The sequence below is a fragment of the Eublepharis macularius genome, chromosome 2, assembly GCF_028583425.1.
Source record: "Eublepharis macularius isolate TG4126 chromosome 2, MPM_Emac_v1.0, whole genome shotgun sequence".
NCBI classification, from domain to species: Eukaryota; Metazoa; Chordata; class Lepidosauria; order Squamata; family Eublepharidae; genus Eublepharis; species Eublepharis macularius.
The window spans coordinates 70,367,774-70,389,557 of NC_072791.1; the positions used below are offsets into that span (position 1 = coordinate 70,367,774).

A 21,784-nucleotide genomic window follows, 5' to 3' on the forward strand; every position below is an offset into this window, starting at 1 on the left:
ACTTCATGGTATGGCTACCTACAAGACAGTTATAACTTATGGTCTCATTTCAGTTAGAAGTTGAAAGCATTTTCATGGTTGCATACTGTTTTCAGTAATAACATCCTTCCTCTTTTATGTCCTCTAGTCTGCAAGGCAAATTTTGCATGTAATTGATAGTTGCTGTTGAGCTGATGTTATTGACTGACCAAAAGAGTTACAGTTCAGCTTAGGGAAGACACTTATTAGTGGCTGAGAAATGACAGTGTGCAGTTTATTTGTTTAAAACCTTAAATATTTTAACTTTTGAACCATGGGTTTCTATACATTTTTGGCAGGATCTGCTTCCGGAAATTTAGCCTAAAAACAAAAACCTTTTCTACCATAGAACAGATGCCATTTTATCTTGTACTTCGGTAAAGAAATTCTGTTCTGTGGTAACTGCAATAATATAAAGAAACACTGGAACAAGCTGCATTTTAGAGGTACTCGTCTCTTTCTAGAAGTTCATATTGGTGCTTACAAAACATAGTGGGCATAATCCAAAGCTTTTGCTCCTCTGCCAGGTACACCCATTCCTCAAAAAAGCATGAACTGGTCATGATGATGCATGCTATGATTGCAATCCATCTTGAATTATTATTATGCACTTTATGTAAAATGCATAATAATAATTCAAGCTGGATTGCAATCATAGCATGCATCATCATGACCAGTTCATGCTTGGTGTACCTGGGAGAGGAGCAAAAGCTTGGTAAAAGGCATTAAGTACTACAGAACAGTCCTACACCTCAAACAACAGGATCTACCAGTTTCCCCAAGCTATGAAGATTCCATCCATTATTGAGACTCCATCCATCCATTGAGGCTCCTCATCCAACAGTCTGCTGGGTTTGAGGTTGTATTCCTGTTGGTGGGTGACCAGGACAGGGTGGGGATTCTGCTCATGTACCATACATCCTGCTGCCCGCTGTCTCTTCCTGAGCTAGCCGATCTGGTCGCAAGTGTGTTGGTGGAGACCCATAGACTGGTGATCCTGGGTGACTAGCATCCATGCTGAGGCTAGCCTGTTAGGAGTGGCTGAGGATTTTATGGACTCCATGATGGCCAGGAGGCTGTCCCAAATAATGTTAAAGCTGACTCTCTTGTAAGGGACAGACTGTTACCTGATCGAGTTTAGATGTACTGCTTCCTCTTTCCTCCTCAGGGGTAGTGGGACCATTAAGATAGCCCACCTCAGACACGTGATGGATCCTGATGTTTTCCTGTTGGCACTTGGGGATTTCCCCATCTTCGCTGCTGACGATTCTGTTTAGGCCATGACCACTCTTGGGAATAGGGTGACGGCCCAGACTGTTAACACAATCATCCCTAGGTACCCTCTTTCCCTGGACAGAACAAGGCAGTCTCCTTGCTTACAGGGAAATTGTTGGCAATGGAATGGAGGGATAATGGCTACAGCTCCATTGATGGAAAACTCAAAGCCAGGCTAATGGAATCCAGCATAGAGCCCATATTAGAGCCTATTCTGTGTCAGTGATAGTAGAAAAAAGGCAGTATTTCTCTACCACCATTGCATCTGCAATGACTTCAGGAGAATCAATAGGGATGTACTCTCCTGTTCCTCTCCCAACAAAGATCATCCGTTAGGGTGTCTTTCAAGTCCTTCCCTGAATCCAGATTGAAATGGGTCTAGGTAGATAATCTGTCCCTTCCATGATTACCTTTAAGCTACATGCTGCCACCTGATTTGAAAACCTGATTTATTTTGCCCAACAATGTGTTCAGTGTTATAACATTTGCCTCTAGATCCAAATAATGCTATTTCTATTGTGATTTTATGAAACTGTTCCTGTCCATATAGCGTAATTTTATATGCTAAGTAATTATGAATTTTATGTTGTTGAAATAATAAAATAAGTTAAGCTTGATAAATAAGTAACTTTAGTTTTCACCAACATTTCAGGAGTTCCATTTCTGGAACTCAAAATTTCTATTGGATACCCTACAACATCAGTAACCTACTTGACATCAGTACCAGGTCTAAAACAAGAATATCTATAAATGTCTGACCACACTGAATTTAGATTGTACTGTGGTCCCAGCAGTTCAGAAGCCAAGAATCCTGTTGTTCTGGATCTTTGAGACATGGATTTATTAGCTTCTAGACTTTTCAAAATCAAAACTCTTAGATAAAGGTTTTGCAGCTACAAACATTCCTGTATCCCTCAGTTGTTCAAGCTTAGAAGGTCAGTCTTCTCAGTTGCATCAGAGTAGCCGAAACATACTGTTTAAAATATTTTCAAGTGGTCTGGCATTTTGCTACATGGCTCATGTAGAGATCCAGTCATGAATATATGTTGTCAGATCCACCCTTCAAGCTGTGTTGTGATACATAGGTATATGGCTGGATACGCTGGTAACTTTTACAAGCTCATGAAGAAAGATGATCTGCTAGTCTCACCTACAACATGTTAAAATGTGCTGAAATGCCTGGTAAATCAATGCCTGTTCCATTTTTTAAAATTTCAGATGACCACTGTACCTTGAAAAATACAGCGAAGAAAATTCTTGTGAGAACTCAGTGCCTGCTCATGAAATTGAATGATTTGATTTTTATCACTTCTGCTGCTTTGAAAACCAGCACATACCTTGCATGCTAGCTGCTCCTTTTTTTGCCGAAGCTATGAAAACTAGTTTTTTGAGTACTTGTTTCCATTTCTATTTTATTCATTTGTGAATTCTTGTAGTGGCAGTAAGGAATATTTCTGTGTTATGTGACTGCATAGATTATATGAAAGCTTGAATTTATCTGTATATTTCTAAATTTAATTTTAAAAAATTATGAGCGAAAAAACAATAATTTTAAAGAACAATCCCGTGATTTTGGTACAGTAGAGCATGTTGCAGTAGAGACTGAAGTATGAGGAAGAAGCTTAGCATTTGGGTAGATTTGTAACTGGTTGATGGGTCCTACAGAAAGAGTGCTTATAAATGGTTCCTTGTCATCTTGGAGAGGAGTGACATGTGGCGTAACTCAGGGATCTGTCCCGGGTCCTGTATTGTTCAACATCTTTATAAATGACTTGGTTGAAGGAATAGAGGGGATGCTCTTTAATTTGCAGGCAATACTAAATTGGCAGGAGTAGCTAATATGGTAGAAGATAGGCTCTAGATTAAGGATGATCTTGAAAGGCTGGGAAACTGGGCTGAAACTAACAAAATGAATTTCAACAGACCTAAATGTAAGGTTCTGCATTTAGGTAGGGAAAAAAATCAAATGCGTAATTCTAGGATGGGTGAGACTTGTCTTGGCAGTAGTACATATGAGAAGGATCTAGAGGTCTTACTAGACGATGCATTGAACACAAGTCAGCAGTGTGATGCAGCAGCAGCTAAAAAGGCAAGTCTGCATCAACAGTAGTGTCCAGATTACATACAGTAGTAGTATCACTTTACTCTGCTGTGGTTAGACCTCATTTGGAATAATGTGTTCAGTTTGGGGCACTGCAGTTTACGAAGGATGCTGACAAGCTGAAATGTGTCCAAAGGAGGGCTCCAAAGATGGTGATGGAGAGGTCTAGAGACCAAGTCCTGTGAGGAACTGTTGAAGGAGTTTGGTTATGTTTAGCCTGGAGAGGAGACAACTGAGAGGTGATATGATAGCCTTCTTCAGCTATTTGAAGAACTGTCAGAGATGATGGAGTGGAGTTGTTTTCTGTTGTTTCAAAGAGTTGAACTAGAACCAATGGGTTAAAATTAAACCAAAAACAGTTTTTGGCTAAATGTTAGGAAGAACTTCCTGACAGCTGTTCCTCAGTGAAGCAGCTTCCTCAGGAGTTGGTGGGTTCTCTTTAGAAGTTATTAAGCAGAGACTAGATGGCAGTCAGTCAGCAGTGCTGATTCTATGACTCGGTATGAACTTAGGCAGGTTGAGAGAGGGAGGGCAGGAAGAGATGAGCAGTGCTTACCTCTCCTGCCCATTTCTTATGTGCCTAGGGTAATGCTGAGTCAGGAAGGAATTTTCCTCCGGGGCCAGGGATCCTGGAGGTTTTTTGTCTTCCTCTGGGCATTGAGCAGGGATCATTGGGGAAGTAGGGGGCAGGAGCTGTGAATTTCCTACATTGTGCAGGGGGGTGGATTAGATGACCTTTATATCCCTTCCAGCTCTATGATTCTATGGCTTATTAGGTGAGCAGTTCAGTTGGTTTTTGCTCTTGACAGCACTAGATTGAATTGCATCGTCATGAGAAATGTTGGACTCAAGCGTTATTTCTGCTCAGTTCTACAGCATTGAGCTATCACAGCTGGTAGGTGTTTACATTACTGGAACAAGTGCCAGAGGTTGGAACTGAGGATAGATGTGACAGGATGGACAGAATTCTGAGGCATTAGTCACTCCTGTACATATCGTGATGATGTTGGTTTGCATCTTGATTATTGGCTTCATTTGCACATCCTCATGTGAAAGCATTTCTAAAAGTGTTCCTAATAGCAGCTGCATAGTAATTTGATAAACTAAAGAACAGGAAGTCTCTGCTAATTCATGGTAAGTGCAGTTGAGATCCTAAACATGCAGTTCCTGTTAAGTTCTTGACAAATAAGCAGCCCTTTAGCTCTGTCAAGCAATAAATCTCAATGTGGCTTTGCTGTATTTAGTTGTTGGCACTGTTGCAGCTTTCTCTTATTTAGGAGTCCGAACTGAAACCCAAATATACTCTCTTGCTTTCTGCAAACTATGCAAAACTATGCACATTTGCACACTGTATTGCTGTGTACTGTTTGTTGCTGTAACCTATTGCATTGTTTATGGGATGTTCCACCTCTAGTTTATATTGACTTATTTGTCACGTGTCACTGAGAAAGGTGGACTGCATGTAACATAAATAATAAATGTGTGCCATACAAGAATATTTTGATAGAAGCTGGTAAACTAGAAAAAAATTACTGCCTATTTAATTCATTTAGTTTGGGCAACAAATAAATAGTACTTAAAAAACTCCACTTGATGTAGACATGTTAGTTTCTACATTTTTGTCCAGGGTGGTCAACTTGAGTTGGAAAGGAGATAAAATTGGGATCGTGCTGAAGTGGTGAATGCGAGATGATAATTATCATTTTTTTCCTCTGCAAAATTTGGTGCTTGTGGAAAACCATGTGTTGCTCTGGAATAACCCCTTAATTCTTTTAAACCCATTTTGGTTATGCATTCAAGAATTGGAGGCTAAAGCAGCTAAAAGGGTAGGGGAGACACACAGGTGAAAGCATAGAATTACCCAGTCACACAACCTGGAGAGCCCTCCTGTGTATCACAGTTCTGGTGCTGTGGAGGAGAATGCAGCTAAGGGTTTACCTGGCCAGTTCCTTCCTGAGTTCAATTGCCCAACTTGCTTGCTGGATCAAGCAAAAAGATGGATTTTCTGAGGTTAGGTTTTGCAATTTATATTGGATAAATGATATAAACAGTAAAAAAGTAAACAGTAAAAATTATGTAAACAATAAAAAAGGGATAGAGGTGAGTCTATTATACAATTAACTGGGGGAAATGATCAGTGATTTCTTGTTCATTTAGACAAAAGTGATTGATTCAGGTTACGAACTTGGACCTTCTTAGTAGTCATTTGATATGCATCAGGATTGTCTGCCAATTTACAGCACACTAAATTACTTGCATAAAAAATAGCAAGAAAATTTGAAAACTACAGAATAGCCCTAGTGGAACACTAGCACTAGGGTGGAGTGTGGGTAGGGAATGCTTTGTGTGTATCAGAAAATGGCTATCTTTTTTGGTGCTTTTTGTAGCTTTTAATGCATCAGAAACCTCTTTTGTATCCAGCACCATCTATATGGTGCTGGATAGTTTGCACCATATCCTATGTTCCATTTTAACTCTCTTATGCAAACTAGGGATTCTCCTACCTGGCCCTCTGAACATCTTTCTCTTTGCCGACCACCTGCTCCTGATTTATTCTGAATTACCTCTCAGATTTATTCACAATTTTTTGATACCTTGAATTCTAATAAAAAAGTATTACACTTTAGTGGGATTTTTTGGGAAGTTTTCTGTGGACCAGCATGGCGACCTACAGATTTTGCCTATGTACAGACAGCAGTTTGAGTACTTAAATGTATCATTTTCTATGTCTAGTACATACTTATCTTGCCTTTCTTCCAAGGAACTCAGACCAGCATACATGGTTCTCATCTCTTAGTTTCATTCTCATAACAGCCCTGTGAGGTAGGTTAGGCTCAGAGAGCCTAGCCCAAGGCCACCCAGCAGGCTTTGTGACAGGGCGGGGTGGGGGGCCTGAACCTGGGTCCCCAGCTCAATCACTATACCACACCAACTCTTACAAACAAATTGGCACCTTTTGTCCAAAAATAATGAACCTTGTTTAAATCCATTTTTGGTTTCTTTTGCAGTGCATAAAGCAACCCTGAAATTCAGGAAGTCATTTCAATATAACTTACAGAAACGGCTTCTGCTGTGTAAGGTTTCTTAAACTGTAGCATTCTTCAGGGTGAAGGACTATGTTGAGGAGCACCAAAAAAGGATAAAATTGTGTGAAATAAGAATTAAGGTAAAAAGTGCAAGAAGGGAAGTTCATTTTTGCGATAATACATTCCAGATGTGGGTGTACTTCTTCAGTCTAACCATTCAGAAAATGAGAGTTAAAACTCTGATTAAGTGTGGGAGTTTTAGTGTCATTAGAATTGTGCCTCTTAATGACAATGCTGTTGAACATAGGAGGAGTGAAACCATTCTTTCTCTTCTAAAGAGAGGTAACTTAAAAGCTTATTAGTATACTGACTCCTTTGTACCAGATCCATCTTCTAGGTTCAGTGTTCAGTTCTTGTGTACCGTCTGATTGGGATTGAGGGCCTGTGATAATTGAGGTCACATTGTGTTTGTCAGAGTTTATGTGGTGGTGACTGGTAAGCCTTGTGATACAAGAATCAGGGTTCCTTTCAATAAGTATCAAATTCCAGTAGTCACAAAAGTTGACAGTGTTGGTGCCTCTGTAAACCATGGGGTCCTGTACAGTTCCAGTGGAAGACTGATCTTCCCTCCCTTTCCATTCTCCTAATAGTGGCCAATGAGAATTAGAAACATGATGTTGAGGGATAGGGGGTTCTGTGTGGATTCAAAATAGGCAACTGCTGTGAGGAAGAGGAAGCAGTCAGCTGCTCTCCCTACCGCAAGCAAATCATTTGGGTAGATAGGAAGGAGGTATAGAATCCTATTCTGTGTAGTTTTTTGTTTTGGGAAGTCTGGTTGCAGAGGTGACTAAAACAAGTCTTCTCAAATTCAGTATACTGTGATTCTTTCTGAAGACCTACTTTTTCTGCCTTTAGGATATATTAATTTTGGGGAGGGACTGTGGCTCAATGGAAGAGAACCTGCTTTGCTCAAGGTCCCAGGTTCAACCCCTGGCATCATATGGTAGGTAATGTAAAAGACCTTAGCCTGAGACCCTGAAGAGCTGATATCAGTAGTGACTTTCATAGATCAGTGGTCCTATTCAGAATAAGGTAGCTCCATGTGTGTAATGTGCTGTATGTGAGTTGCCACTTGAAATATTTGAAGGTGTGCAAAGCATAATACCCAAACTCCTACATTTGGATGCTGGGAAATGCTTCATACCTGTGTTTTCATTTCTCTTATGATCTCTTAAACAATCCTGAACCAAGGTTCTGGTTTTAATAAGCTTTGTATGTCTTAGGTTTATCTTTCATACTGATGTGACTTCTTTGCTTACAATATAATGTCCATGCCTGAAGGGTAAAGGGATGTTGAGCCTGTAATTTAAAGGACCTTCTTCACTTGTTTCACAAAGCTTTAATAATGAAGACAGTATAATATGTACCTAGTCTGCTTTTTTGTGGTGAGAAGCTTCAGTTTGTGTGCTCCACAGCTTGAAATTGATACCACAGGAGAGAGATCATGTAGTGTGTATAGGAGACTTAATGTAACTTTATCCATGATACTGCATTCAGGTTGTTTGGCATTTTTATCTAGTGCTTAATTACTATGGATTTGTATGTTTCTCAGCTAAAGGTTAATATCATCAGTGTAGATTTTAGCTAGTTTCTTTAAAAATTAACCCTGCTAATAGTAGTTGGAGTGGCATTGTGTGAATCTTTGTTATACAGGTTATCTAGTGCTGTTTCCATTCCTCTCAGATAACAGATAGTGACATGGCACATTCTACTAATTAATTAGAAATCAGTAAAGGGGGGGACAGTTCACCTTCCCTCTCGAAAGGCTTTAGTTGGAGCTACTTAGCAACTACGCTAATAGCTTTGTTGAAAAAGTTTAGTCTCTAAGCAACAGACAGGATTTTGGCAGCTTTTTTGCCAAGTGCTGTTTGACAGATTTGCTCTGTTTAGTTTGTTCGTTTTGGCGTATGTATGATTTCAGCAGCTGAATTGCTTTATGCCTTGACATATCCATATCCTTGGAGGAAATGCTAGGCCTTCTGAGATACTTTTTTTTTTTGCTTCTTCGATCATATCCTTTAAACACTGATATTTGGGCCTAAGGTCCTCTGTGCATAATAGTTGCTAAGCAATTTCTTAACTTTGTAACCTTGCTACACAGTACAATTACCTATAGTACTGCCCTATCTGAGAGTATTTTATCACTTGCTATGCAATTAATAAAGTAGGGATAATGAAATAAATGAAGTAAAAGTAAAAAATAAAATAAGCTGTGTTGGTGTTCTTTAGTAGTCTTCAGTACAGTTGTACAAACAAATGTCTTATCCTCAGTCACATTCATTAAAGTCTGTTGCCCTAAAGATGTGTTTATAGCCCCAAGTGACTATTATATTATCTCTAAGCTATTCTTCAAATTTTGCTTAATTGAGACAGTGTTTTGAAATTATAATAACTGTTGGATCACTCTTAAGTATTACTTCATATGTCGATTTATTTGTGCTGAGAATTATTTACATTCCCCTTAGTTTCATATTTTTGTCTCAATCTGTAAATTTCATAATTGATTGGCTAATGAAATCATCAAATGTCAGGCTGATCCTTATAAAATTGTCAGAGTTGAAATTTAAGAAGCAAATGTGCTGTGCTGGAAGATTGAAATTGGTCTTTTGGGGAAGCCTATCTCTAAATGGTTTATAAAATTGATTATAAGCTCCTATTTACTTGGGTCAATCTATGTTCAAGTCTTTGTTCTTATCTTTTAACGGATTGAGATTCATGCCAAATCTGCTCGTTAGTCATGGGTTCGGGGAGCCTAGTTTGAAAAACAGAAAGTACATGGTTGCTTCAGTTGAATTTGAAGAAAAGAACTGTGTGTTAAGGTATTCTCAAAGTCTAAACTTAAGATGTTCTTAGAATAAGCCTGCTGGCACTTCTGGTATTTCTGTCCAAGCAGGCTGGAGAAACAATGGTTATACCAGTATGCAGAAGGAAAGAAGAACGAGGTGCAAGGTGAAATTTTTTTAATTAAAGTTTTATAGATCCCTTTTTCATTTCACTTAAAAACTACTTCAGGGGATCTTCTAGGAAGTATTTCTGCTGTTAGCATGAGCAGTGGTGATTTGCTCAAGGTGACAGTTAAAATACTTCCTAGAAGACCCCCTATGAAGCTTTTAAGTGGAATGTGTAGGGATCTATAAAACTTGAATAATTTCTTTTCACCTTGCACCTGGTTCTTCTTTTCTTTTACATTTCTGTCCTAAGCAAGGAAATAGTAGCTTTCACTGACAGTCTTTGCACTTTCTTTGCATGGACAGATTTTAGATTAGTACAGTCATACTGTTGAAGATGTCCTACCATTGTATAGTTTACGAGGATACATTCAGTTAGAAGTTGCTGGCTCAGGTTTGATGAATTCAAATGCCAATAGTAAGGAATAAATTAGTGTTCTGCACCCTCAAATATTTATTTTTATTTTACTTCATTTATACTATATCTTTCTCCTCAGTGAAGACCCAAAGTGGCTTACATCATTCTTTTCTCCGTTTTTATCCTCATAACAACCCTATGATGTAGGTTAGGCTGGGAGTATGTGACTGGTCCAAGATCACCCAGCAAGCTTCCATGGCTGAGCTGGGAATCAAACATGGGTTGCCAGAACCTAGTCCATCACTCTGACCACTACACTACACTGACTTTGACACACACATTTGAATTAATTTGAAATAATGCTCTATTTGTGGTGGTATGATACGAGTTAGTTGTATAAACAGATTTAGAAGATCTGAAAATAATTTTTCTTATTTCTTGAACTGGTGTTCTTCAGGGAATATCTGCTCTGTATCATCCTACAAAAGTGAACATTTTTTCTTTCTCACATCACTGTTGTGTTTTCTTTGTAGCTTATTGATTAAATATTATCAATATTACAGGTGTATAGGGAATGTGTTTTTTGTTTGTTTAGGCTGTTTTTCAGCTTTCTGTGTTTGTCAAACTCGACTTCATTTTTAAACCGTTTTTCCTTTCTCTTTTTCTCCTCTCAAAAATATCACTTAAAATTTTATACCAGTAGTGGTGAGCTTTAATATAGAATCTTAGTATGGACTCTCATGACGGCTTATGTTTAAAATCGACAGTGTGTACATTTTTTCCTGTTGGAGTCATTTTAAAAAGCTTACTGATTTAAGAAATGAAATTTGCAGTCATGTTTTTGTGGAATGAAAGAGCTGTTGAAGAACTAGCTACCAAACTGAATTTCCAAATTAAGCATGAATTCATGGTGCTCTTCTAGCACACCAAATATGCATATGCATTGTAGAGGATCTCTTACTCAATATCTTCTGAAAACTATTTATTCATAAGGACCTCCAATTTGATTGAAATTTAAGCTGTATCACATAGGCATGTATTTAGAATATACAGCTTTGTTACTTCTCATATGAGTAATGGGCTGCTTTGGATTTAATTTTTCCCTCCAGGAGAGTACAAGCCTTAATAAATAATACCTACTGAAAAAAATGATGATGTGATATGTTTAAGCGAGCACATACTCATCTGATGTCCCTTCACTTGCCTTAATGTAATAATCTTTCCTAATAATCTCTGGCTTGAATAGGGATATGCTCTCTCCATTTAACTATGAAGTAGAAGCTAACAACCTTTTGTATGGAAAGGAAGGAGTGGTTTTCTGTAGCATGCAATCAACTTCACTGCGATTACTATGAAAAACTTGCACTGATTCCAGAAAGTTTATTTTGAGGAAAGGAAGAGGAGATATATTTATCGCAAGTTGGATGAGGCATTGAACTGCGATATTTCTCAATGTGCCAGTCTCTTTAGCATGTTACCTTAAATACATGGTCTGTGGACCAAACAAGATTAGAAGTGTGAGTGTGTGTGTTATGTGCCATCAAGTCATCTCTGACCTATGGCGACCCTATGAATGAAAGACCTCCAAAACATCCTATCTTTAACAGACTTACTCAGATCCTGCAAACTGGAGGACGTGGCTTTTATTGAGTCAAGCCATCTCGTTTTACGTCTTCCTCTTTTCCTGCTGCCTTCCAGTTTTCCTAGCATTATTGACTTTTCCATGAAACTCCTCTTCTCATGATGTGACCAAAGTACGATAGCCTTAGTCTTAACATTTTACCTTTTAAGGAGAATTCGGGCTTGATTTGATCTTGTACCCAGTTATTTGTCTTTTTGGCTGTCCATGGTATCCACAAAACTCTCCTCCAGCAATACATTTCAAATGAATCAATTTTCTTCCTGTCAGTTTTCTTTACTGTCCAACTTTTACATCCATACATGACAGTGGGGAATACCATAGTTTGGATTATCTTGATCTTGGTTCCCATAGGGACATCTTATCTTTAAGGATCTTATCTAGCACCCTCACAGCTGCTCTTCCAAGTCTCAATCTTCTTATGATTTCTTCATTGCAGTCTCCCTGTTGGTTAATGATTGAGCCAAGGAATAGAAAATCTTGAACAACTTCAATTTCCTCATTGTCAACTTTAAAATTGCATAATTCCTCGGTAGTAATTACTTTTGTCTTCTTGATGTTCAGTTGTAATTAGACATGGGCACGAACAGCATTACGAAAGGAAAAAACCAACGAAACAATCCATTCGTCTGTTCGCGAACAAGCTGTTCATGAGGCCCCATTCTAAATGAACAAGTGTTCATTGCAAGCCTCGTTCGTTGCCTTCATCAGCCGTTCGTCAAGCCAGACAGCCTGGTGCCTTTCAATCAATTCCCCTGGCAACGGAGGCAGGGACTGAACTCTGTCTGAACTCCTTCTGGCTTTCCTTCTGGCTTTAACCCTTCAAAGTACTTCCAGCAGAGAGTCCTGTTTTTGCCACTGTGAAGAGAAAATGACAGCTAAGGGGGGACCCATGGATCATGCCTTTCCCAGGGTGCAATCTCTCTGAAACTTGGGAGGTCTTTGGAGGACAGTGAGAACTATGTCCCCTGCAAATTTGGTGGGTATTGGACATCGGGATGGTCAGTTTGTAACCCCTCAAAGTAGCTTCCAGCAGAGAGACCTGTTTTTGCCACTGTGAAGAGAAAATGACAACAAAGGGGGAGCCCCATGCATCATGTCTTTCCCGGGGTGCAATCTCTCTGAAACTTGGGGAGGGTGTCTTCGCAGGACAGTGAGGACTATGTCCCCTGCAAATTTGGTGGGTATTGGACATTGGAAAGGTCAGTTTGTGGGGTGTTTAAAGGGCCCTGCCCCTTGCACGTGTCTTAAATATGTTGAGCACTCATCTGTGCTGCCCATTAAACATCCCATAGCACAGTGGGAGGTCCTTTTCCATGTGTTCTTCCCTTGAGGCTCTGTGACTTTAGAAGTCCTGGAGCTATGCATGCAGGACCTTTCCTGTGGAATCAGTACTTCAGGATTCATCTGTCCCACCCACACCCACTTCAGATCCTCAAACTTTACAGGAACATTACAGCACAAGCACTTTGTAAAGCATCTTCTGTAGCAATAGGGCATGTTCAAAAGGTGCTTCAGCTGAAAGCCTTTCAGACACTTGGTGGTGGAGAGTGCCTTGAAATCATAGCTGATTTATGGCAACCCCTGGTGGGGTTTTAAATGGCCTTTTTTACATTGGTGGAATATACTTCCTTAGGTCACTATTTGATAGCATTCTTCATTGATAAAGATGGACTTTTCACTTATTTAAGCATGATTCTTTTTTCTTGTAGGACGTGACAACTGAGCAATGAATAAATTACGGCAAAGCTTTAGGAGAAAGAAAGATGTTTATGTCCCTGAAGCCAGTAGGCCACACCAGTGGCAGACAGATGAAGAAGGGGTTCGGACTGGCAAGTGCAGCTTCCCAGTTAAGGTAAGTGTAACTTCTTTTTCTCAGGAACTATAGTGAACTTCCAAATGTGGTGCCTGTGTGAATGGATTGTGCTAAAAAGCAGTTGTTTTGACAATGTTATTTATTTACATGTGTGAAACAAGTCACATTTATTATCAGCCACCCACATATGCTTTCTCTCTGATGCCAGTACAAGTATGTTAAAAATCATGAATTCCTGATCAAGTTAAATGAACATGTTTGCTTGTACTTTGCTTTACTAGTGTGTGTTATGTGTTCTGACCTACTTAAGCATTTTAAACAGAGTTCATATTATAAATATTTTAATTAATATACACTCACACACGAAAAAAACAGCTCTGTTGTACTTTCTTTTCAGAGGATGCATTAAGCAACACCTTAGAGGGGTATCCTCATTCCTGTGTAACTGAAGGATTAGTGAGTCTACTTGATTTTTTAAAAATCTGACTGATTAGTGTCTCCAATCTATCAAGCATTTTGACTTAACCACTGTATATTACCAGAGATCTAAAAAGTCTGCTAATCGAAACTGCATAGTTATTGTTCAAATTTAATTATAGAAAAGTTGCTAGCTAAGGGTAAAATGTGATTTACACTTAAAAATAGTGTTATTTTCTGTTCTTCATAGTTAGTTTCCTCCTTCAGCGGATGTGATAAGTTTCATACTGTTACTTACCTTGAAAGACTTGACTCCTTAGTAAGGACAATTTTTAAATGGTGTTCCTTGTATTGTCCTCGCTTTTGTTTCAAATAGAAAGGTAGAAAATGAGTGCTGTTAAAGGAAACGGTGTAGTGCTTTTAAGTTTATGTAAGTGGATATGAATTGTTGATGTTTATTGCATACCACCAATGACTGAGTGACTGTGAAAATAATGGTGGTGTGTCTGATGTTGGAAAGTTGGGGCATCTTTTGACATGTATTTTCTCTCAGTACAGAGGTTCTTTTCTGGAACTCTAGAATGTCTTGCCAAAGCTGCAGGGGTCTAGTTTGGGAGAGTAAAAGGATAATGAGCATTATTAGAGTGCAAAGAGTTTGCTATGTACGTTAAATCTATACTTTATATAGTAGAATATTGTTTGGTTAACATGTTTTACTTCTCACAAAATAGGACTGGGCTCCTCATATACTCATCTGTGTTTCTGGATTAAGGCTAATCTTTCAATTTGAGTTTCCCAGCTAATTTCCTCTTCCTGTCCAAGACCATATGGCAAGAGGAGTCAGTCTCAGCTGAAATGTTCAAATTGCTTGAAAAAAGTGAATTAACCTGTACAGCCTTGCTCCTGGCCTGGTTGAAGCAGTAATAGTTTCTGATTACTGCTGGTATCACAGAGTTGGAAGGGGCCATACAGACCTTCTAGTCCAACCCCCTGCCCAATGCAGGATGAGCCTAAAGCATTTTTGACAAATGCTCATCCAGCCTCTTCTTGAAAACTGCCAGTGAAGGGGAGCTTACCACCTCCCTAGGCTGCTGATTCCACCTTTGAACTACTCTGACCGTGAAAAAGTTTTTCCTGATATCCAGCCGGTACCTTTCTGCATGAAATGTAAGCCCGTTGCCTCAGGTCCTATCCTCTGCTGTCAACTGGAACAGCTCCTTGCCCTCCTCCAAATGACAACCTTTCAGCTATTTAAAGAGAGCAATCATGTCCCCCCTCAATCTCCTCTTCTCCAAACTGAACATTCCCAAGGCCCTCAGCCTTTCCTCGTAGGGCTCAGTCTCCAAACCCCTAATCATCCTCGTCGCTCTCCTCTGCACCCTCTCGATTTTGTCCACATCCTTTTTGACGTATGACACACAAGAGTTAGTGAATGAAATTTCGGTTATCAACTGCAGACTTCCTAACATTTTAATCCATGGTATAGGAATTTAGTATACTGGAATTGAAAGCTGGTCCAGTTTAGGGAACTAAAATGCTATGCTTATGGGAGCCAAGCACTTTGCTGCTGCTTGCATAATGTTTTTGCAAAAATTAAGGCTTTTAAATAATTTAGACTTTTCATAGGCTCTAGAATGACTAGAGACATTTTATTTATTCACTGATCATGTTTATATCCTGCTTGCTTTCTGTTGGGGAACTTAAAGCAATTTATAATAGGTTCCATAAAAGCACTGATCAGACACACACCTGCTTAGCTGGTGTCTTATCAGATGGAGACTGGGGTTTGATAGCTTTGTTTGTAGTGGGTATAAGGCAGTGAGGCAGGCGAGAGGAGCTGTGGGTCAGTCAGTACTGTTGAGGTGAAGTTGCCAAGTTCAGTCTCTCATTAAAAGGATCAGGTAGTAGGTAATATGGAAGACCTCTTCCTAAGAGTTGCTGCTACTCAGAGTAGACAGTATTGACTATGCTAAGTCTGATTTGGTTTAGGACAGCTTCATGTGTTCATGTGAGAGGACATAGAGCTGCTGAGAACAAGGGGAAGGTCAAGAGAAAGGCCACTTTCTAGATCAGGGGTGGCCAAATGGCAGCTTGCAAGCCACATGTGGCTCTTCAAGCCTTATTTGGCAGCTCCCGGAGGCTTGCAAGTTCACTCCTCCCCCAGGCTCCTTTAAGGACCAGCCGCTCTCCCGATCTATGCACCCAGTGTGCTTCCCCTTTCTTCCCCAATGCTGGAGCAAGGAAAGGGCGGGCTAGGGCTGAGGACAGCCCACCCTCCCTCACCATGCTGGGTGCTCCTCTGCAAGCACTGAGCTTTGCCAGCCCTGCGCTCGCAGCGAGCGCCGGGGAAGGGCACTTGGGGAGGAGGTGAAAGGGAGGAATGAAGCAGCAGCAAGCAAGTGCCAAGGCAGAGGTGGCCCAGGACTTTCTGCTTGCCGGCTTACTCCTGAGTAGGCAAGTGCGCAGCTGGTGAGAGCCACTCATGGCATGAAGCGCAGCCTGTGCCGGGGTGCTTTTGTATGGGTGGAAGCCCCATTCGTTGCACGGAGGAGTGGCTCACCTATAAGTGTGTGCAGGACAGCTGGGATGGAGGGGCAGGGAGTGCATTTGCTTCAGAGGACATGTGCTTGCTTTAAGATTGTGTGGCTCTGCTTTTGTGATCCTTCCTTCCTTCCTTTCTTTTTCTTTCTTTCTCTCGCCTTCTTTCCATTTCTTTCTCCTTTCCATTTCTTTCTTTCCTTCTTTCCATCTCCTTCCTTCCTTCCTTTTTTCTTTCCTTTTTTTCCTTCCTTCTTTCTTTCCATGTATTTCCCATTAATAAAACATTGGGGTTGCCAAGTCCAACTAAAAAAATACCTGGGGTCTTTGGGGGTGGAGCCAGAATACTTTGGAGGTGGTGCCTTGCAAGGATGACATCACTTTTGTGATGTCACTTCCAGGTCAAAGGTCAGGTGGTTGTCCTTCCCAAGACCCACCCCTTCTGATGATGTCACTTCCAGCATACTGTACCAAAACCCCACCCCTTCCTGTGATGTCACTTTCAGGGCACTCCCTCCCCAAACCCGCCTCTTCCTCTGAAGTCACTTCAATGCATCATGTCCTGTGGCTCTCAAACATCTCAGGTTTATTCTATGTGGCTCCTACATTAAGCAAGTGTGGCCCCTGTTCTAGATGAACTGGGTATACAGCTTATGTAACAAAATTACAAGGAAGTTGTTTTTTTCAATTTGGACTGTAAATATAAAGCTTCACTTTTCCTTCACTATCAGATTTATGCTTGTTTTCAAAATTCTGCAATCCAAACCATATTGCAATGTTTACTGGATGTTGATCTTATTACAATCCTCCTTGAGTGTCAGTGAGAAAAGCAGACTATAACTAAATTAGAACAATGTCTATGCAAAGAGAAGGCAGATCTTATACATATATTTTGCCATTGTCTAGTGGTGAAAATATTTTGGTCTAAATGGCATTACAGGGACTATTATCCCTTTAGATTCCAAGGCAGTATTTACTGGGACTAGGTAAAGCACACAGTCCAAAAGTCTCTATAAGGATGATTCTTGAAATATTTACAACTGCAAAACTGCTGCTAGCAAAAAATCTTATAATTCAATTTTGGATTCAAAAAGTTTAGGCTATTGTAAAATATCAAAATATCAGAACTTGTTCAATTGAAAGATGACTGTATTAAAAAAACTTATTTTTCTTATAGCTGGAAAACTGTTTTTGAATTTTAGAGACGTAAGTTAAATATATCATTAGACTTAATAATTATGCCTCACTTTAATAATGGAAATTAGTAAACTGTTAAGACTGAGTGTGAATTAAGTAATTATTACATGAATAAGATTTAACATTTATATACAACTAAAGTTGCTATTATATTGTAATGATTTTGTTAAGATGGGTTGGTTTAACAAAAGAAGTTGGTTCAACTAAAGAATTGTAAATTCTTTTTTAAATAAACATTATTCAAGAAAAATTAGAACTTTGTCGTTTAGAAACTTTTTAACTACTTCATTTTCAGAAGATACCATCTGTATGTTTTCAAGCTTCTGTTCAGTTACATGGGGTAGAAACTAGGAATGTCTGCAAATTTTATTTCTGTGGTAAATTTTCTTCTGATGCTTTAAAGTTATCCTGTGTATTCAGAGTAGTTAGCTTATTCTGGTGACAGTTATATTGGTTTCAGTGGAAGACATATTCCTACCTATGAAGTTTGTCTCCCACCAAATTGGGATGAAGTTCTTAGATACTGTATCCTACATCAAAGGGATCCTTCCTTTCAGTTTTCAGGTAGATAGGCAATTTCTGTAGGCAATTAAAGTTTTCACTTGTGCAGTAGTTTTCAAATAACTAAGTGCAGTGAGGGGGGGAGCAGGACTTGTGTTCCTTTGTCTGCCTGCTCCACTTTTGTGTGTATAAAAGAACAAAGGCTTTACATGAGAATTGGGGGACTGGTGCAGTTTCCCCAGGTCTGCTATTAGAGGAGAAATATCCTCTTACGTAGAAATGTGATACTTCTGCTTTCCTTGTCTTCTTTCTCTGTGTGTGTAGCAGAGAATGGTAATCTTAGCAGCTTCTATGCAAAGCCGAAAGCTTGCCTGTTGTGAGAAGAGAGAATGGAGCACATAAAGATATACGTCCCACTCTAGCGCTTCCCATGTTGTTGTTGTTGTTATTTATTATATTTCTAACCTGCCCTTCCCGCAAGCGGGCTCATGGTGAGGTACAGCAGTTATAAAAGTATAATACAAATATTAAAAACAATTCATAAAAGAACAGTTCATCATAAAATCAACAGATAATAACTGTCCCAAGATGGGGTCAATTCCAGATTCCTGCCCATCAGCATACAGGGGGAGAATATATAGTCAAAGTTTTCGCATATCTGAACGTAACAGACTTGATATGGGGTGGAGGGAGATTTCTTCTGTTTTCTCCTTCTCACCTTCTCCCAAAGAGTACAAGCAAAGCAGTGGCTATGATCAGATTAATGTCTGATAGCTAGGTGAGTTTATGGAACATGGCATGAGAAACTGAAACCAGGATGCAGCTGTAAGACATATCTGGGCTAGTTGATTGGGACCCAAAACTCAGAGGAAATGTCATTTACATTGATAATTCTTCCAAACATTGCAAGGTGTATTCAGATTGTTTTGATTAGTTGCATCCCAAACAGACTTCCCTACTTAAACAAGTATTTAATGCCAAGATTCTTAAATTGCAAGATGCACTACTACATTTATTCTTCACTAATTTTGCTGTAGACGTGTGGAATATACTAAATAAAGACCTGTCTATAGTATAAGCTTGAGTTCAATGAAACTTTATAGATTTAATTGGGATACTGTTGTATACTGTTGTTGTACACTGATTTGAGGTTTCTTTGTGTTGGTGTTTCAGGAAATGGAAGTTCAGCTTTTAAAAAAGTTACTTTCGTGTGTGTGTCTCCCCACCTTGGTTGTCATGTTCACATCTCATCTCTTTTTTTGTGGAGATCTGACTCTTTTCTGCTCATGGTCATTATATTAAAAAAACTAAAAAGTGACCTGAAATGCAATACAATTTCAAATGCTTCCAATTGTGTATCTAGTACACAACTGCAACTAGTTGACACCTGATTTTGGCATCTGATTTTGAGCGCCATTGCTGTGAAGTAATAAGAACCTAAGAACCACCTTGTTGGATCGGACCAGTGGTTAAGATTCCCAGTGCCTGCTGGTGGTGGGCAATCTCCTGGGAGTTTGGTCCGTTGCCTGCCTATCACTGGCGATCAGTGAAAGGTGGCAAGCCTTCTGGAGATTGCCTGTCACCGGCAGGCAACCCAGGAAAGCGTGCACAGGGCATGCTTCCCGTGGGGCATGGCACCATCACTTCCTGAAGTGATGTTGTTGCACGGACTGCTCCCATGCTTCGCTGGGGCCAATTTTGTCCCTAAATGGGCCTGCACTAGACCCGTGCAAAGCGTGGTAGCACACCTGGGGCCAGCGTGATGATGTCACTTCCCAGAAGTGATGTCATCACACAAGCAGGAGGCTGTCCCCTGATGATGCCTCCTGGCACTAGTATTCAAAGACCTACTGCCTCTGAATGCGGAGATTCCCTTATCATAGAAATTGCCTAGACCACATGGGAGCCCCCTTGATACTACCAGTCTTGATATGGAGTAGTGACCATACAGTTACTTTTTTTTTTATTTTGGACATGTGCATGTTATTGGTATAAGTGCAGCATCGCAATTTATGAACACAATAAAATTTATTTTTATATATTCTCCACCGGTTTTGTTTTATTCCAATATTCAAAATACAACTGCCAGTTTCTTTCAAGTTTCTTGAGCGTATTGATTCCCATGCATTCATTTTTTCTCATGTTTATGGTGGCAGTGCTAATACAGTTCTGTTTTCAAGCAGCTATTGCACTACTAGCATATCATGAATTATCCCTGAGATTACACAAATGAGCACTGGTATATTTAGGAAGGAACAAATATTAGGCTTGGGCTACATAGGTCTCAAAATTGGTATATGGCATTTTTTTGGCATTTTTGCATTTGCTACAGAAAATTGAGTGAAGTAGCATGAAATTGAAAGATCACATAACTGTAATTGTTGAAAAATTATTAAATTTCATTTATTGTATTGACTTTATGACATCTTGCAGGACAGTACATAGCCATATACAGTTACCAGCACATTGTTTATCTCGTATTAAGAAAACGATTAAACTTTATCATTGCCCTTACTAAGCCTTGTATGACAAATTAGTTTTATCTTTGGTCTGTTAGCAAAAAAGTTAATGCTTAAAACTGCCTATTGCTCTTAAACAGGAACTGATGGGTTGAGTCCTGCTCCTCATTTCTTTTAATGGTGGCTCTTCCTAGGAGCTTTCTAATGATGGTAATCTCTATTGTGAATGTAACAGAGTCATAGGATCCAATCCAGTATTTTTAGAGTTGTGTGCCTGGGTGGTGAGGATAAAGTGGAGAACAGGAGAATGAAGAGCAAAGAAAACTGTTGCTTTCGGTTCCCATTGGGGAGAAAGGCAGGGTATAAATCAAGTAAAATTAAAAAGTGCAAATCTGCACAAAGTTAGTCCAGTTGAAGTCCATTGACTGTAATGGCTTAGACAGGAGTAACTCTGCATGGATTACACCGCTAAACACATACTTCAGAGGAGCAGTATACCTCTTCAGCTGCAGTACCCACCTTGAAACCTCAACCTGCTGTTTGAATGTTAGCTTAACTTTTAAAAAACTCCTCCTTTTACCTCCCACTCAAAACTGAGCCAGTAGAATTGTGTGACTGGTTTCTGAACCACTAGTTCAAATTGTTTTGCAGCAAGGCACACATGGGCACTAACTGCAGGTAGTAGACTGCAACTGAACTCAATTGTGGAACATTAAATACTGTTTAACTTGCTCATCTAGCACCGTATGTGGGTGCCTAGCAAAGCTGGAACAGAATTATGCAAATACATTTAACTATCAACAATTTAATCTGTTCAGAGAGATGTCTGCCACAATAGTTTAGGAGGCATGAAGTTTATTGATACAGAAGGCACTAAATAAGATTCTGAACATGTTGGGAGTAGATAGGTAAAATTTCTGGAAATCTTGATGCCATTGGTAAAATTGAAATATACAGTACTTATTTATCAAACCTAAGCATATTTTATACTCTGACATCATAAAATGCGTATGTATAAAAATACATATAATGCATATGTAGGCATATGATGCACTGTCTTCCTATTTATGAAATTTGAAAGTATAAACACTGCGATTTGCTAAACTACAAATATACCTAATATTAAAGAAAGCACAGTAAACCGCTGCACTCTATGCTACTGCATGCATTTTAGGTTTTACCCTTAGAGAGGTATGGTGAAGAATTGAGAATGCAAAACAAAACTTTAGATTACTTCAAAATTAAGTGCCTTATTTGGACAGATACTCTCATAGTCACAATAGAAGTATTCAGTATTTGGATATTGAACTTTACAGTACTGAAAACACTAAATTCTCAGGGCCAAACTAGATGTGAAGATATCCTCGTGTCTGACACGGGGATGCTGCCACCTTTTTAAAGCCTAAAATGGGTGTTTTAAAAATTCTGTGA

At 39.4% G+C, this 21,784-nt stretch overlaps 1 protein-coding gene across 8 annotated transcripts in view; it reads left to right on the forward strand.

The window, feature by feature from the left end:
- Nucleotides 1-21,784, forward strand: part of NUMB (NUMB endocytic adaptor protein) — a 110,670-nt gene that overhangs the window by 47,718 nt on the left and 41,168 nt on the right. For 7 of the 8 annotated variants that reach the window (XM_054971033.1, XM_054971039.1, XM_054971038.1 and 4 more), the window contains exon 2: nt 13,138-13,280. In XM_054971033.1, the coding sequence (XP_054827008.1) occupies nt 13,155-13,280 (126 nt within the window). In that variant the 5' untranslated portion in view covers nt 13,138-13,154. Of the gene's footprint in view, nt 1-9,190; nt 9,300-13,137; nt 13,281-21,784 lie in introns of those variants that run through there. The other variant, XM_054971035.1, reaches the window with a different exon arrangement.